This window comes from Sceloporus occidentalis, unplaced genomic scaffold (assembly GCF_023333645.1).
Source record: "Sceloporus occidentalis isolate IW3139 unplaced genomic scaffold, rSceOcc1.0.p SCAF_51, whole genome shotgun sequence".
In the NCBI taxonomy this organism is placed as follows: Eukaryota; Metazoa; Chordata; class Lepidosauria; order Squamata; family Phrynosomatidae; genus Sceloporus; species Sceloporus occidentalis.
The window spans coordinates 3285265-3303726 of NW_028317031.1; the positions used below are offsets into that span (position 1 = coordinate 3285265).

An 18462-nucleotide genomic window follows, 5' to 3' on the forward strand; every position below is an offset into this window, starting at 1 on the left:
CTGCAGGACAGTTGCTGATTGTGTTATTGTATATTATACTATATGATCACTTTTTCATTAGTCCTTTATTTCCAGCGGGAGGGGGGGGCCTCCTGTGTTCTACGCGCGTCCTCCGTACAGGGTGTACTATTAATATACATAAAACTTCCCGCAGTATACATCAAGTGGCCCGTAATGACACTCAATATATCTTTTTATGTAGCTTTTATAGAAGGGGTTTAGGAGCTTCTACGACTCAGACGTTAAATAGCACTGAAAGGTATCACACACTTCCAAAAACTCACACTACAACCCATCACTCTCAGCCAGCCCAGAAGCTGCAGAGAGGGTTAGAACTGTAGTTTGCCTGCAGCTGGGCTCTCTGTGGGGTGTGTTTGAAGGTTAGTTGAGCACTTCGCTATGTTATAGGGAGCCAGCCCATGAAAGCGTCCTCTGCACGATGGGCCCTCCTGGCCCTGCATAATGCATAGTAAATGTGCTTTAACTAATTCATTACTGAGGGCCAGCTCAGCCTATCTTGCAGGAATCTGCGTTTTGTTATGTATACCCAACATATAGTATTTTATTAGGCATTTAGGGAATACACCCCATAACATCCCCTGTTCTCTTTAGATTTTCTGGGCGCCAGAAGGGTGAGCAAATCATGGCAAGGCTCTCAATGGGTTAACTATCCCCGGAAACAAACCACATAATATTATACCATTATTATTAAAATTAATGTGGATTAATACAGAAGTGGATCGAAGGCCCAGTAATTGTCAGTAACCGATCAGTTCTGCCTCCCTCCCCTCTGATCCCACACGCGTGTTTGGCTGCAGTTCACGGGCCGTGTAATGAAGTGTACAGGCATGTACGCCCTCCTGTGTTTATCTTCCTCCGAGCTCCTCTCTAATCTCCCCAAAGTGAATACACAGCAGCCAGAGAAGGAAGTAACTGCGGCAGCCGCTTCCCTCTGTCCGGCTGAAACGACGAGCTCTCAGGCGGCATGTTTGCCTCTGGTTAGGGATCTGCCACCCAGCCTAGGAGGTAAGTCCACCCCGTGCTGCTTGTGTGACTGTCGTCTGCTGCTTTAAGCAATTAGACCTCTCCTCTAACAGCTGTCACCGCAAAGGGTCTCTTCTTGTCTTTTCCAGCCACACTGACTATGGTTACCCAGCAATGTGTGCATTAACTCTGTGTGTGCTTTGCTTGTATAGATGCCCGGATGCAGAATAGGGTCAGAGGGACTCTAGGGGTACGATATAACAAAGTTACAAATCCTGGGCGCCTGTAGAGCTGTGCTCCGATACTTCTAGCTAGGGTCATGGCTGTTGTAATGCACTGAAAGAGAGCAGCAGTTTTATTGCGACATTATTGTGGCTGTTTGAGGAGCACGGGAGTAGTCAAGAAAGTTGGCATATCAAGCGGTTTATACCGGTCAGACCGGTAATTGGTAAAGAAGAGCCATGACCTGCAGGCAGAGCTTGGGCTGGATCAGCCGTTCTCTGTAAAGACGTGGCCCAGAGCTGTCATGGCAAGTTCACCGGTGACCTTTCACCTTTCATAGAGATAGATAGAAAAGCGCATGTATTCTGTCCCATCGACCTCCGCTGTATGGAGCGATCACTTTGCTTTCTAAACAATGACGGCTCCTGCTTTCATACTCTTAACAATAGCTGCCCAGGGGGAAGAAGAGAGATTTCTGACTGTTTTATTGTATCCTGACGTATTAAGGTGCCTGGCAATAAAATCAAAACATGAAAAGACCTTGGCCAAGGAGATGAACCTTGCTGGCGATCTTACACGCAGGTAGAGAGATAGACATATAGAGTCCCGTCCGCTACGTGAGCAAGTAGATGGCTCTTACTGTGGCCGTACACAGGGTCATATGAGAAAGCGAACAATGTAGATACATGTTTTGTTTATTATGTACTTTTGTTGCAATTCTCTACAATGTATTTAGAGTTCTGTGGAAATGAAAGGCAGCGTCACGGATTATAGCCGAGGCCTCTGTGCCAAAAACCTTTAACACCAGATCCATTTTGGCAGATACTCCAGGTTTTAACGCTGGTTGGCTTTATTGCACGGAGGCTTCAGTAAACGGCACGCCTGGAGTAAGACATATGCCCTGATCCAGTACGAATCCAGTACACGGCCTTACTGGAAGCAGCCATCCCAGTGTCTCGCCAATAGTTTTCTTATTTGTTTATTATTATATGTAACACTTCTTCCAGTGCATACATTGAAAGGGTATGACAAAACTAGAATAGAGAAAGATGAACCGCTACTTTAGGAAAAGTTGGCCCAAGCTATGCATATGTTTATTTCATTAGCACTAACAGGTGTACTCGGCACTTAATGGTGTAATATTAGATAATATAATAATAATCATATTAGAAGTACTGCTATCATATCGACATAATTATGATTAGGGTGTGTGTGTGTGTATATATATATATATATATATGTGTGTATATATATATATATATATATATATATATATATATATGCGTACATCAGGAAAGGAAACTTTAGTAAAGGCGTTTTAAAAAAAAAAAAAAAAAATTTAAAAAACAAACACTGAAAATGTACAGATTCCAGAGGAATGAATAATCCTCCTACGGTGGCTTTTAGGATTATCCCACTGTGCCCTGGCATTCATTGGTGTTATGTCACAGGGCATCAGCATTTTGTATAATCACACACGGCTGTATAAACACTTTCTAACATACAGGTCGCGTTACACAAATAATATTCTGTGTACATTAGGATTGCAAGTTATCCATTAAGCAGTTTCAACCCATGTCCCCAACCTCCTTATTTCACGTGCGTACGTGTATATAGTGGAAGCAGAATAAACAGGTAATGCCCGTATCCCCAACAGCTGCTTTCCAGCGTGGGCCGGGCTGCAGAACGCCATTCCAGATACCATGCGCTGATCCATGGCGGAGTCTCATTAAACACAGGAAGGAACCAATATGTATTCATAGAGATACTGAAATAGAAATACATCAACGAGCATTGCTTTTGTTTCATAAAAGTGTGCAAGGTGGTAGGAATGTTAGCGCATCTTATCTACGGAGCATCCGCTCCTCCACACGCCAGGGAGAGCCGTTTACGTAGGGCTGTGCTTGGCTATAAACAAAAACACTTAAATCTCTGCTCTTATCTTGGTGTGGGAGCTTCAACCTTCAGGACAACTGAATAAAAGCATGTGTTCCATCAGCTAGCTGTTAACCCGGTCTGCACAATCCTCTTCCCGGCATTACAACACAACTGTATACAGCTACAATGTGTTATTCCCTTAACACAATGGCTCTCGCCTCCAGTTCTTGGTGCCCCCAAACATTTCGGCATTTCAGGATATCCTGTCTTAGTTCTGTCAGGCTCAGTGATTGAGCTGCTTGTTCTGGTTTGAAGGACGCGTCTGAAACATTTAACTCTCCGATGACTATAGTGTAGAGATGGACTTTATGACCCAAGTGAGTGGGCCACAAAGACAAGACGCTTTTTTGAATGATTTATCATTTATAATGATTTAGAATGTGCCGATTTATATGTTGCCCTAATCTAGGATTAATTGGAAAGATACTCTATAACCTACCAGAAGCTAAGTGGTCTGTATATGCAATTAAACATGGTGCTTTCTTAAATGGTACATTGACAATTCAGAAGTAAAAGGTGTTGGTGGTCCGGCAGTCTTTCACAGGGCAGGGTGCTTTGAAAAAAATGGCAGATGTGGTCACTCAACTCCAAAGTCAGTGAAGTGTTTTCAGCTGATCAGACAAACACAGGTATTAACCCCATGTACCAAGCATTATACACAGCTTCATTCTCACACTCTTCCTCCTACCGTGTGATAGTTGTGTACTTGCGTCTCGAAGTGTCTGTAATGCTATAACGCAATACCGACAGAAACTGTTTCCTGAGCGGCAACTCAGGAAATAGCTGAACCTTCGCATTGCGTCCAATCTGATGCGTGATTATTCAGTGCAGCTTACAGTCCGATAGGGAAGGCAGGATCCAGGTTTATACTCACCAGCAAGGACTCCACTACGCTGACCTCCTTCCCAGAGCAAAGGATTTGTGAGTATGTATACTCCTCTAATGTACAGACGCAGGGTGTCAGCACTCTCACTGGAGATAGAAGTATATATTTGCATATGCTTTGCTGTTCTGTTTCACATCCTTCACTTTACTGTGCATTATTGAGCTGTTCCTGTAAAAAGAGCCCTGTTGGCCCTGAATAATGCATAATGAAGTTTGTGAATGGAAAAGGCATGCTCCTTGTTACGAGAATAAACACCTCTGTTATTGGACTTAAATGTAGCAATCGACAAATGTTCCTGTCCCGTAGGAGTCTTACCTTAACACTGTAAGCATCTACCAGTGGGGTCTATTCACTAAAGAGGGAGATTCCAGGAGACTTGAAAACGCCAGCATCCCAGATATCACTTATCATTATCAAAGACAAGTGGCAGCAGACTCCCGCTCCTAATTGGTTTCTATAACCAAGCTTTAGCTTAAGGTGCAACTCAGAGATATACAAAGTATTGAACTAGAAGAAAAAGATGGTCTGACTGTTAGTCCGGTCAGAGAAGCACACAGGTCTTTACCACGGTTTGTTGCTTAGGATTTCTAGCAAGATGTTTTACTCTTCAGCCATTGTGATCTAGTGATAGAATGACACTATGCTGAGCTATAGGAGCTGATACATATTGGCTTGGACTCCAACCCAGCAGAATGTGGGAGTTTCTCTCTCCTTAGGGAAGGTGGCATCTGCTTTTTCGTGTACTGTCATGTCCGTATTGCTACAAAACCCAAACGCCTTGGGCAGGTCACTCCTTGCCGCTTGTGAAATCTCTCTGTGGCTCGTTGCTTTGTTTTCGTTCGTATTGTGCAGCGTGTGAGAAATCATGCTGCACTTGGAAGATACGCTACATGTGTGTCTATTTACCTCCGTCTCTGCTCCTGATCCTCTTCTTTTTACATCATCTAATCCCTGCCAATCTCTCCACCGAGTCCTCAGTCTGAGACTCTTGGCATCTACATCATCGCTGACATGTCTCTGCTTCCTTCACACAGCGGGAGAATCGCAGGCTACAGGAGACCAGCATGAGACTGGAGCAGGAAAACGACGATTTGGCCCACGAACTGGTTACCAGTAAAATCGCTCTGCGCAGTGACCTGGACCAGGTGAGAAGCCCTTGATATAAGGGCAAAGTTATAAATTGGGTTTAGGGGGATCCTGGTTTCTTAATTAGGTTTGTTTTTGTACGTTGTCGCATTTATGTGGATTCTAAGCAGATGCGCAGATGTATCGGTGCTTAAACACAGGTGTGAATTATGGATTGAGATTGGTTTGTATCATTTGGACAAATATAAAGCATTTCATGAAGTCATCTGGCTTCTAAGTGCCAAATGTCCTCATTGCTGGTGTACAATAATAGTTTAATAACGGCTGTACGATGACATGTTTTTTTAACAGTGTACGATTAATGCGTTCTGTGAAGTTGATACTTTTGTCTTGGGCCAAAATAGATAAAAAATTAAAGTTACAAAAGTTTTCAGGCTTATTCTTCTCCTAAAGACTCCATTTTCTCCTTGGGCTAATAGAGCAATTTTCTTAACAAGGTGTTCTGTGAAAACGTGAACTTTCTCCATTCATTGACATATTTACTTTGGACGCAGGCGGAAGACAAAGCCGAGGTTCTGAACAAAGAGCTGCTCCAGACGAAGCAGAGATTGATTGAAGCTGAGGAAGAGAAACGCAAACAGGAAGAGGAAACCGCTCAGGTGGGTCGGGGCTCCTGCTGGAATCCATCATTCGGACAATGGATACAAACTTCCACTCTATTCATTTCTAAAGCATATTTTGCCACCAAAGAACTTGGCTGGAAACGTAAGATATGTGGTTACAGCCGCGATACTCACAAGGCGCCGAGATCCTGTTTCTTGTAGTCAGATAACTTACCAGGTACAGTCTGTACACACATTGACTAGTTATGCTTAACAGAGGTCGATCCCCATAATATGTATTACTTGTAAGTATTTTAATGTATAATGGCAAATATACCCTCCATGTCTAAATATCCAGATACCCCTAGTGGGAAAAAAATCATCTCGTCCCTTCACATTGTACAGTCCTCTGTCATTAAGTTATTTCCATACCCTAATGATCAAGACGCCTCTTCCCCGGGTTTGTAAAATGATGCATCATCCATAATCTCCGGACGTTGCAGCCGATGTTATCATCATTACGCGAAGTACCGGTCTGGCTTAAAGAAGCAGTAATTCAATTAACTTCACGGTTATCATGATGCAGATATAGATGTAGACTTTCTAGTCTCTATCAGATCATGAACGAGCTGCTGGTTCCTTTAAATCAGTCTCATTCTTGTCTCATGTGGTAAGTGGGCTCCAATTCCCCAAAACATTCATAATGTTCACTCCAAATGTTAGGTATATGAGACATATTTGCCCCACATTCATGGTGAATTTCTAATGGGGATCAACTGCAAAAGCAAGAGAAAGATTAGCAACTTTTCAACGCTACAGTAGGTCCCGGCACATGCCAGCCCCCCATTTAATTATTGGACCAGACTTATCACATTTCCCCATTCATGTGCTTCTCTAGAATCTGGAGCTAATCATTGAAATGCGTTCTGAATAAGGATTGTTTTATTATCGCAGTTAAAGGAAGTCTTCCGAAAACAACTGGAAAAGGCAGAGCTAGAAATCAAGAAGACCACAGCAATTATAGCAGAATACAAACAGGTGAATGAACGTTTGACTTAAGTCTTGATTTTATTGGTTTAAATTGTCTTGATAAGTGGGAATAACTCCGTGCCTTATTTTTCACATTATAAAAGATATGCTCCCAGTTAAGCACCCGGCTAGAGAAGCAGCAGACTGCAAGCAGAGAGGAGCTGGAAATTGTGAAGGTGAGTGGGGGGAAAACAAAATTGATTTTTCGGGTTGGATAACTGGACCACTGACTGAGCGGGGGACGCTTATATAAAATGCACTGTGCAGGAAAGCAGTCGTTCTAGGGCAGCCCTGCTGTGTGCAGTTTCCAGAAGACTTCTGAGGTCTGGCTGTCCTTAGTTTTTCCTCTAAAAATAATAATAAAAAAAAAAACTGAGCGGGCAGTTGGCTGCCGGGTAACATTGTGAGGGCTACACCTTTTAATGGTGTCAATGTGTAGCTCAAGGATAGCCGATATCCCTGCATGGAGGAACGGCACAGTCAGTAACCGGTGACGGGATGTAAGCGTTTATTGAAGTGATATGTGACTGTGTGGTGAACACTTTCAGGCCAAGGTTATGTCCTGCAGTCAGTGCAGTGAGATCTTCAGCAAGGAAGGACCACTACAGGCCACCGGAGCTGGGAAAGACAAGTCAGGCGGTGGAGGAGATGACGAGAAGGACTCTCTCATGAAGCACCTGCGCGAGATGGAGCTGGATTTGGCTCAGACCAAACTGCAGCTTGTGGAGGCCAAGTGCAAAATACAGGTACAGAAGCACCTTACTAGATGACACTGAATGCCATATAGCGGAGAAGAATTATTTTTAAATAATTATACAAAAGCCCTTGTTTTTTTCTGCTTGCCACTTAATATCAGTGTCTGATCTGAATCCCAAAGATATATTTTTACAAATTAAGAAAAAAAATACCCAACCTGTGATTGTCAGAATGCTTCTTGTTTAGATTCCTCTAGTACATACTCAATGTCTCACAGTGCCATGTTATTATATTTTAAGAGCTCTTGCATATTATTACATTACAAGAAACCCCTGTATTTGCAGTAAGAAAGTAGCTTTATTTTTTGGCATTTAAAAAGATGTTTATTATGAGCTGTACCTGCCTGCACCCTTTTTACTATACCTAAGTCCATTTTGTGTGCTTTAATGGTTCCAATTAGTCTCTCTCTGTATCTTCAAAGGAACTGGAGCATCAAAGAGGAGCTCTTATGAATGAGATCCAGGCTGCCAAAAACTCCTGGTTTAGCAAAACCCTGAACTCTATAAAAACAGCAGCAGGGACCCAGCCGACGGCACAGTCCCCACAGGGAGCGCAGGCATCCAGCCCCGTCCTGCAGGCTCCGAAAGACAGTACATAGCACCGGAACGGAGCAAATAACAAGAGCACAAGATGACCAAACGGGAAGCAAATGCAGCCAGAAACGAGGTTCTCGATATATGCCTCCCTCTGGGAACGGACCATCGCATCCTTCAGACCTCCTGCAACCGCTTCATGGCGCTTCCTGCAAAAGTAACTTTTCTTTAATCAGATGCCACTTTTACACTTTATTCCTTTAAAGAACTTCTGTTATTTTAGTATATCAGGGCCTGAGAAGTCCAGAAGGCAAGTTACCTTGTACTGGAAAGTACGACATGTCTTAACATAAAGGACCCTGCTTCGTGTGTGTGTTTTGTAAGTATAAATATGTTTATAGAAATGCAACTTTCCATTTTGACTGAACATTTTAACATAATGCTGCCTATGAAAATATTAAATATTCTATTATTTTTACTCTTACCATCTTGTCTGTGGGATTTACCTCCCCGAGACACACCATTGAAGGTAAAGCAGTTTGGTAACTCTTATTATTCTATCGCAGATAGTTACATCATACATGTAATAAAAGTCATTGGCACACACATGGTTTCTTTTTATTATTAACGTCCAGTGACTAGCACACTTATACATTGTACCAGGTCTCAGTGCTTTTAATGGCTTGTTTTAATACTGTTTGTGCCATAGCTTGTGTGCAGCACTTTGCTTTGCACACCGGGATGTAGCGAATGGAGGAATTGTCATTGCTACGGGCTGGCGCCGGGTTCTAGTTTATATCTGTGTTAGAGGAAATCACATATTCTTTTAAATGTGTGCAAAGACTGAAAGAGTTTGGACCTGTTGTCATTCACAGCTTTTAGCAATATTAAATGCATTTAACGAAAGCGTCTGCTTGGATTTATTCAGTGTAATTGTCCTGGAGGTGTTTGTAGTAAGGGGCTGTTTTAACCTCGGTACATCTGAGGCAGATGGCACGTGAGGGCAGATCTACATCACTATTAATCCTGTGCTCCAGATACCCCTCGTCTCATGTTTAAAGCAGCGGTTTAATAACACATGCACGCTACTTTCATCTCCGGTGAAATGTAGGATTTAGGAAGGGCCCGGACAATTTAATGTTATATATATTTTATATATATATTATATAAAATCACATTTGGAGTCATTCATAGAAAGGGTAAGGATTAATCACAGGAACACCTTATGACCTTTTTTAAATGTCTTTATTTAGAAATATAATGTAACTTATTTACAGAGAATATACACATGTTCAGTCTGGTTCATGTATAAAAATATGTTCTTGAAAACAAGATCTAAAGAAAACCTCTATTCTGATTCTTCTTTCAGTGCTTAGCAGTTCTTACACCGTATATACTTACATGTATTCACCGTGGGCACCATTACATATGGCCCTCTTTGTGGCACAATGGACAGCATTTAGGCTAAGTGTTGAAATACACATGTCCCAGACAACACATTGCTGTTAAGATACTAATTACAAACAATGTTATATGTATAAAAAGATCCTTTTATATTGCATGAATCAAAATTCTTTACACACAATAAATTACACAAATAATAAAAAGAAATAACCTACACCTGCAATTTTTTTTTTTTATAAAAATGGCCTTTTGAAAATGTTTCAGGATTTTGGGCACAAAACACCGTCCGAAGAATGTTTTTTATTTTTTGATGTAAATGTGGAACTGTCACTTGGTTTTAGTCTCCAAACAATTACTGTGACCAGGTTTCAGGAGGCAAATAAAATTTATATAAAATAATGAATGCAGTCTCCATTACCTAGCAAGCAGTTTAGATAACATGTATTATGGTGAATGAGGCAGCTGAACGCTACCAATTCCACGTCTAATATATGGACTAGAAACACTTGGCCATCAGGGAAGAGGATGCCTATAGATAGTATTTGATCGTACCGTATGTGAATAGTGATTAAAGTAACAAGGTTTTAAGGAGCGTACGGTTCAGGACAAAACATCAAGGACATGCGCGTTAGGCCTGCAATCCCGGCCTCTCAAGTTTTCCAGTTCCCTAGATTCTCGTTATATGGAACTTCCCATCACTTATCGCTGATTCCGTCTTCTGTCACCTTAATATGATACAGCTGAAGGTCTTCATCAGACACAAAGTCAGGGGCATTGCTCATCAGGTCACGACCTCGGAATGATTTAGGGAAGGCAATAACATCACGGATACTCGGGGCACCCACAATAACTGCAATAAGGCGATCAAGTCCTAAAAGAAATCAAAATACCTCAATTGGCTTACATTTTTCTGTAATTGCTACTGAGATTCAAACAACCTAAATCAGAGCTGTCCATCTGCAGACCTGTTGGTCACCATGGCTTTAAGGCACCCGTCTGCATAGATTGTATAAAGTACAGTTATTATACAGAGAACCCGTCCATCAGCAAATCATCATCGCTGGCAGACACCATGAGGACGTTAACGCACAGGTTTGATATATTCAGGGCAGAGAAATACCCCTCAATCCCAGAATTCACGAACGGCTAAAGACTCTGGTGTGGAAATTCATTTGCAAGAAGCCTACTTAGCAGATGCGTGGATAACACTTACCTAGAGCTATTCCTCCGTGTGGGGGGGCTCCGGACTCCAGCGCCTCAAGCAGGTGAGAGAGAAGACGTCCATCTTCCTACAGACAGCATAAAAAAAATGTACTGATTTTTTTCTTACTCATAAAATTAACCACTTATTGTAAACTAGAGGATGTTTTAAATTCTCAAGGACGGTCTGGTTCACAAACGAATAGTCACAAGGACCTTATATTGAAATAGTTCCACTGATCCTCAGAATAGAAAATGCAACCCCTTCCCTCCATCTGTTTTTAGTAACAGTAATGTCTTATTGTAAGAGAAGTAGGTGTCCAGTATGATGTTGCAAATTAAACTTCTGCAGCTGAATACCTCCTGCAGGGAGATGAAGCCGAACCCTTGGAAAGCCCTCCCCCTACTCATCGTTATTCTGTGTAAAGACGTTCTGTATGGCAAACTCTTGGTGGTTTAGGTGATGGCTTCTGCTCCTCGCTTCATTATAACCATGATCTCTCACCTTTAGGATGTTCTCCAGGACCCAGTGTTGCAGTTCTGCATTGTGGATACGAATTGATCCCCCTCCAACTTCATTACCATTAAGAACCAGGTCATAATGCTGGCTGCGGACCTACGGGGATAACAAAGTATCCTAGAAAGTAGTCAGTAGAACAAACTGTTGAAAACCCAATAAAACCTTCTGTAAAAACATAAGGGACTGATTTTGAAAGAAGGCTTCATGCATGGTTATATTGCTTATATATAAAGCAAACTGGTGCATTTTTTTTTTGCTTAGATTTTTTGGTTTGTAGTGGTTAAGCTATGCCATTTCTTAAAGTATCAACTACATGGATATGTTTTAAATGAATGCCTTGTTTTTACAAAGAGAAACCCAGAATACATTTGCAGTAAGAACGAGAAATAGCATGGGGGAAATCACAAGTGTAATAAGATACCACACTATCATTTTCTGTTACATTAGATGCAATAACTCACCTTTTCTGGCTCTTTGTATAAAAGCTCTGTGTCGTCCGGGTGCGGAGCAGTGAAGGGATGGTGAGCCGATTCCAACTCCTGTGGATTGTCTTCCTTCGGCAGAAAGAGGGGGAAGTCCACTACCCATAAGAAGTGGTAGGCAGTGGGATCACGGACAGACACCCCACTTTTTTCCAGGTGAGAAGCAACATCCAAGCGAAGCTTCCCTAAAGCTGTGCACTGGACAATGAAAAAAAGCCACGAGAAATAATATTCAACACCCCCGTGATGTGCAGATCAGGGGAAGGGGCAGATCCGGTTCATATTAAAGCTGCCGCATGGTGCGCAGACTCACCGCTGTATCACGCTGCCCGGCTGCCAGCAACACAATGTCTTCCGGTTTAGCGCCAGTAGCTTCGACGAGATCCTTCTGCAGCTCCTCGTTGATGAATTTCTGTATTGGTGATTTCCAGGTCCCATCTGATCTCAGCATGGCTGCCATAATGTCCTGGAAGGATCGTCGGGGTTTAAAACAATTTACAGGATAAGACAGATTTGCAAAAATGAATCCAGAAAGTATTACCTGTTTATGCTGCTCTTTAACTTTCTCAATCATAGAATCCAACTCTTTCCTCTTCAGAAATTTCTGTAGCAAACAAAATTAGAAATGGATCTACGTAATGTAGTTACAGTTACAGGCTATTGGGGTCTTTTCGCTAAACGGAGATTTTTGTACGGAAGTTGTGGATCCAACTTCTTCGTTAGTGGTGCCAACCCTGGCTGGTTTCTTCAGTAAAAACAGATGAGCTGGCCCTGTATGGGCGAGAGGGCTGCAGAACTCGCATTGATTTAACTCTGCCCTGATAATGTATAGGAAAGTCAAGAGGTTGAAACTACAACTCTCCGTTTAGTTAATAAACCCCATTGTATGAACATGTTCATTCACATGGGCAAAGGATTACTGATATATTTAGTTTACTTTAATTGTTTCAATCACAAAGCTGATAGGAAGAAGCAGGACTGCAGTATTTTAGGGACGAGATGGTCTGTGTGTCTGTGAGCAGAGAAATCAGATGGCTTTATCACTTGATATATAGGCATCTCTGCTCCTTTCCATAAGACAGCTAGAAGCATATATGCCCAGCCAAAAGGAGCTTTGGGCCTAACCACGCCTGCAGAGTGTGTATATATATATATATATATATATATATATATATATATAATATATAATCATTCGTCCAATCATTTTGCGAATAAGAAGACATAACATGGTCTGGTACACATGGCGTCGGTGCAGCGAAAGCCACAGGATGGAAATGGTTAACACCATTGTGACAGTTATTACAAGGGCAAAATATTTTAAATGACAACAACTTCTGCAGTTTCCAACAAATATCTATCGGACTCACTGCTCCGGCAGGAATTCGGATTGCTTTTACACAACCTTGGGGTCTACCGAGAGCCTCCTGCACAAATCCCAGCTCTGCCACTGCCAGCAGCGATGTGACATCAGTTATCTGCGGGGAGAAATTCAGTAAAATTACACTTAAAAAGGAACAATAACTTAAAATTGGTGCTGGGCTGCAATGACAGAGCCAGTATACAACTAGCCAAACCTAGACTAATTCAGTTTATTTCCGTTGCATTTATACACCACAAGCAAAGGATCCTCCACGGCAAACACCAGCTAAGAGGAATATAAAGAACTAAGAGAAATCGGTAACAAAAGGGGGGCGCTAGTAAATTTCACAGGAACTTCCCTAACAGAGCTCGGCTTAAAAAACCCTGGTTCCGTGAGGCTATGGGGTGTCTGACCTTCATGTCAAAGCGAGTATCAGGCTTGTCACAGCCGTAACTGTTCATTGCTTCGGCATAGGTCATGATGGGGAATGGGTCTGGAAGGTGTCCTTTATCCTTAGGCCAGGAGTACCGTAACAATCCTTCCACCAGACTGCGGATCCCGGCTTGATCAACGAAGGACATTTCTATGTCCACCTAAAGCAAGCAAACATTTGGTTAACAGAGGCTGCAGCATACGACTGAAACGAGACAAGTGAAAGTAATGCTACGAAACAATGAAATGCAGGCTAAACCTTATCGTTTAGAAATACAAAACTCATGATAAACCAATACAATACCTGAGTGAACTCAGGCTGCCGATCCGGTCTTGAGCCTTCATCTCGATAGCACCTCGCTACCTGAAAGTATCTGTAAAGGCAGACTTTACTTCATAATATGATTTCTATCCAGCGTTTCTAAACAATCCTGGAGCTCTACACCCCCACTACATGAAACAAGATGATTGTAAGTCACAGATTCCCGAATTATTAAAATCATTAAGCCAACTTAGTCGGTTGTGTATTTGGTGTTGTTCTAGGCCAGACCTGGGGCAACTTCCCAGCATCCACCTCTGCAGCTGCCATCGTTTCTACTGAACGCTGCAAAATGACGCCACATCCCTAAACGGACTGGATGGGGAATCATATCTCCCATTGAGCACCAAAGAGTTCAATTTCCCCGTAGGGTGATCTGTGCCTGGGTTTGCAGCACAGGGGTCCTGACCCTGGACCTGCCACCCTAGGCCTAGTTGTCTTAGGCCAGTCTAAATACAGTATATCTGTTATATCATATTATTGAGCTGTCATTTGATTAACACTTACCTGTCCAACCCCCCAACCATGAGAAGCTGCTTAAACTGCTGAGGACTCTGGGGCAACGAGTAAAACCTGCCAGGCTCTTGAGTGGGAACTACAAACTCCTTGGCCCCCTGTTAGTATACAGAGAATGACAAGTATTAAGAGGGACACATCCATACATCTCTGGGGGCAGGTAATCCCCCAAATAAAGTGGCATAATTCCTTTAGATCTACAACATCTCAATCTGAAAATCTTTTAAATCAATTCAGGATGAATACAATATCTTCATAATCCCGAAGGGTAAAGAGAGGGGTTTCTCCTCACTCTGCTATGAAAGGTTAGAAGGGATGGCTGCCCATAGTCTGTGCCAATAATACGTACCCCTGGAGTTCTTTTAAATAACGTGGGGGTTTCTACGTCTACAAAGCCTAGGAAAAAGAATAGAATGGGGTTATTTTAATCCAGTATTACAACAATGTTTCTATATAAAGTCCCTTGAACGTGAACACATTGGTCAAACATTCAAAACGTTAATTTTAAATACTGCATTTTAAACATTGTTTAGTTTTCTGGGTCCCAATGGGAAAAGATACAAATAAGGCGTCATTAACCCTTTCTGTGCTTAAATAAAAATTAATGAAATCCCTTTAAATTTGCATACCGTGTTGGTTACATAAATATTCTCTCATTTTCATCACCATTGCGGATCTCAGACGAAGATTGTACTGTAGATGGGCGCTACGCAAATCCAGGTAACGATACTGCATCCGCAGAGCTTCAGATTTCTACACAACGCAGATTGAAATAGCATTTAAAGTGGTCCATTAAAGTGCATTGTAAAGGTCTTGTTACACCAGGTATTTCAGCTTTCTACACAATACTAAAGGTTTGCGCTTTCTAAAGGGAGCCAGGTAACCACTAACATACCTGTAAAACTAACCATGAAGCGGTATATTGATGATATTTCTCCTTTTTTTCTAATCTAATGACAATCTCTTTGTATGAGAGGCCAGAGTTTGATTCTAAAGAGGCATCTTCACTACTAGTAAGAACATTTCTAACCAGCCCAAATCTATTACAGCATTGATGATTGCTTTACTCCATAGCTTAAAGTCACCTTCACAAAGTCTTTAATCTCAAACGGTAGCTTCTTGCAGGGGTTCAGGAGCTGTGCATCCTTAGCCTGAACCTCAATCTCTCCAGTTGACATTTTCTGAAGGAAAAGAAGGACTTGTTATCTTATCACAGTTAGGACTGGGAGAACCGGACAGCGCATGTTTAGCATAAAAGCACTTAGCTACGGACACCAATAACTTGGTGCCACAAACGTGCCAGAAATAAGGTAAAGCCAGTATCTCTGGGATCTACACCATAGACAGAATCACAAACCCGTTAAGCCTTTACATTGATCTGTAAGAAAAGAAAATACACCCAAACTCACTGGATTCTCTTGCCCGGGGGGTCTTGCGATGACCGTCCCCTTGACCAGCACCACTGATTCTAAGGGAGCCTCACTTAACAACTTCTTCAACGCAGATCCATGCTGAAAGCAAGGAATTAGAAAACGACAGTGTTACTCACTGACACACGGGGAAGCCATTTATCCGAGATAACAGTCACCCATACCTCATCCTGGGGGAGAATCACTTGGGTCAGCCCATGGAAATCCCGCAGGATCACAAACAGCCCCTGTCTAAGGAAGAGATACAAAGACAGCATCTTGAGCCAACTCCATAAATAAAACCTTTCCCAAGCAAACAGCGGGTTAAAAGAGAATGCTCACCCATCCCTGCTGTTTTAAAACATGGGGCCGCTGTCTGAAAACTCATAAAAACCGCACAGAACGCGCTGCGTTGAGTCGATATGCCCCGTAGGAACTCATTACCTCTGATACTGAAGCCAGCCGCAGAGACTCACTTCCTCGCCAACATGGGCAGAACACAACTCCCCGCAAGTGTGTGATCGAGAAACAAAACTGCTGACATCTAAAAACACAAGGAAACGATCAATACTTTCCTAAATATTAATGAATATAACATTTTGAATGGCATCACATTCAGACATTATTATTTATTGATTTATATAGCGCCATCAGATTCCATAGCGCTGTACGATGGGTAGACAGGACATAACAAGTAGTATATAACGTCACAATCGGACTTACAGAAATATATAAAACTTGTCTCCATTCAACAGCAACAATATATTAGTATCAGTGAGGGTTCCAAGTCCTTAGGGTTAGGGCTGCTCACAAAGAAGCTCTCTGGATGCTGAGCGTTATAGGAGTTGAGGTTCAGTACCAGATGAAGTTGTTACATTTTGGCTATCTGTGCTCTGAATCAAATATTCCACCTTACATTTGGAGTTTATCACTTATATAGTACTCCAATCAGTGAACCTGTGTTCCATTAACGAATATTCATATTTCAGCAAACAAAAGCAACAACATGTTCTTTTTTCTTATCTACTGACTTTGATAAGAAAGCTATTACTTGCCTTCAATAAATTTATGAATTACCAATTCTCCATGAAACCATTTTACCATCTTTTGGCACGTTATGCCAAAACGTTGCCAAGATGATTGAATTATCACATATAACTGACCCTTAAACTATTCTCATTTTTCTTTCTTGTAAATACTGCATTTAAAAAAGAAGACTCGGAAGGAAAAAAATATTTAAATATAAAAAAAAAAAAAAGGAAGAAGTAAAGTATCCGGAGACGAGAATACGAAATGTTACCGGGGGTATTGAGGCTTTTAGCGGCCCGGGGGTTGCTCGAGTTTGCCCTCCTGTGCGTCATGCATATGTCTCTGGGCAGCACTGGGCTTCTTCTCGTAAATCCGTAGCCCATCAGCATCTTGAGACTGATCCGAAGGGCCATCCTCTAGACTTCTACGCACAATTTTGTACATAATCAGAATATATTAGATCACCATGGCTACTATTTTTATTTTCATACTGTCAGACATTATACAAATCTATGTAATGGATTAAGGGGAAGTATTTACAATCAAATTCACAATAAGATTAATACTGATACAAAAGGAAAACAGTACAATCTAGTAAATAGCGACAATCATATAACAGTAATACACAGTAAGAAAATGTACAAACAACACTCCAATAATAGTGAAAATGATTTATAATATGTAATACTGCATTTTAGTAAATTATAAAACTGCCCATCACAACTCATTTCACTGTAAACAATAATGTCAGATTAGACAAAAAAATATATTTTTAGGATTTCAATTTTAATCTCTATCAGGTTGGCTGAGATTATGGGAGTTGGAGTACATTTAAAGATGAATGGTAACTGATCTTGTGCTTCCACCTTAAAACAAAATGCAACAACACACCAAAATATATAGTTTTGAGCTTCAAAATTGTAGAATGTTATTTAAGAAGACTATTTGCATCTCACGTTTGGAAAACTTACATCTTCTTCCCCAACACCGCTGACAGGCTTCCGTACAGTGTGCCTACCGGGTGGGCGTCACCGACACGGGTAACCTTGGCAGACCACGTGATGATGTCAAGCCAAAGAGGCGCTTACAGGAAACCTACCGCCAAATTGCCAGGCAACCACGATCCCTAATCCGCCATCTTTGTTATGGTGCTGTAATGCCTTCACCAGATATGTGCGGAAGCTGCATGCGTTCCATCCCTCACTCTGACCAAAGTTCTTCCGGAAAGGGTTGCTTTTGAATGTGTAACCGTCGGAATGGAGGGATGAAAGGCTGTGGCTGGAAAGGCGGTTGTGTACCCCAAACAAGTCGACAAGTATTTAAGGGTCGACTGGTTTCGTGTCTTGGGCGCAGGAGCGGCGATCCTCCCGACTGCTGTGAGACAACCTTCCTTATTTACCCCCCCTTTTCGTATGTGGGCGGTACCGGGTGCATGCAGTGTTTACATACGGGAACCGGTAGTAAACTTTTACCTTTATTACATGCAAGTAGAGATTAAAAAAACTCCACCTTTTGTATTATGTGTATATATATATATATATATATATATATATATATATATATATATATATATATATATGAGACAGACAGAGGTGAATAAAAGAGAGCGCAGCAAGCAATAACATTTCAGTCTGTATGTGGCATCCCTATTCCAGCCCCGAGTACCACAAAGTGTGAGGTGGATTGTGTAAGTAAGTTGTGTGCGCTGTTTCTTAATGCTTAATGCTGATGAGTCTTATGGATATACATTCTAAA

At 41.8% G+C, this 18462-nt stretch overlaps 2 protein-coding genes across 2 annotated transcripts in view; one reads left to right on the forward strand and one right to left on the reverse strand.

The window, feature by feature from the left end:
* The window catches only part of LOC149288449 (rab GTPase-activating protein 1-like), a 115728-nt gene extending 107627 nt beyond the window's left edge, over window positions 1–8101 (forward strand). Inside the window, exons 20-25 of the mRNA XM_089491639.1 lie at window positions 5065–5175; window positions 5671–5775; window positions 6673–6756; window positions 6852–6923; window positions 7296–7493; window positions 7925–8101. Coding sequence (XP_089347765.1) covers window positions 5065–5175; window positions 5671–5775; window positions 6673–6756; window positions 6852–6923; window positions 7296–7493; window positions 7925–8101 — 747 coding nt within the window. The remainder of the gene's footprint in view (window positions 1–5064; window positions 5176–5670; window positions 5776–6672; window positions 6757–6851; window positions 6924–7295; window positions 7494–7924) is intronic.
* A 2034-nt stretch (window positions 8102–10135) lies between these two features.
* Window positions 10136–17120, reverse strand: LOC149288451 (aspartate--tRNA ligase, mitochondrial-like). Its single transcript, XM_089491640.1, has 17 exons — window positions 16979–17120; window positions 16123–16222; window positions 15864–15930; window positions 15679–15780; window positions 15355–15450; window positions 14899–15022; window positions 14619–14665; window positions 14261–14367; window positions 13739–13808; window positions 13416–13595; window positions 13010–13117; window positions 12184–12246; window positions 11956–12108; window positions 11622–11840; window positions 11146–11256; window positions 10654–10729; window positions 10136–10311 (listed from the first exon to the last, which is right to left on the reverse strand). The coding sequence occupies exons 1-17, from the start codon at window positions 17118–17120 to the stop codon at window positions 10136–10138; spliced, it is 1941 nt and encodes a 646-aa protein (XP_089347766.1).
* Window positions 17121–18462: the final 1342 nt, after the last annotated feature.

Coding starts and splice junctions, on each gene's coding strand:
- LOC149288451 (XM_089491640.1), bottom strand. CDS start 17,120: ATGGCCCTTCGGATCAGTCTCAAGATGCTGATGGGCTACGGATTTACG. Junction 15,931..16,122: donor GGCTGGCTTCAGTATCAGAG/GTAATGAGTTCC, acceptor TCTCTTCCTTAG/ACAGGGGCTGTTTGTGATCC. Junction 10,730..11,145: donor TCCTGGAGAACATCCTAAAG/GTGAGAGATCAT, acceptor TGCTGTCTGTAG/GAAGATGGACGTCTTCTCTC.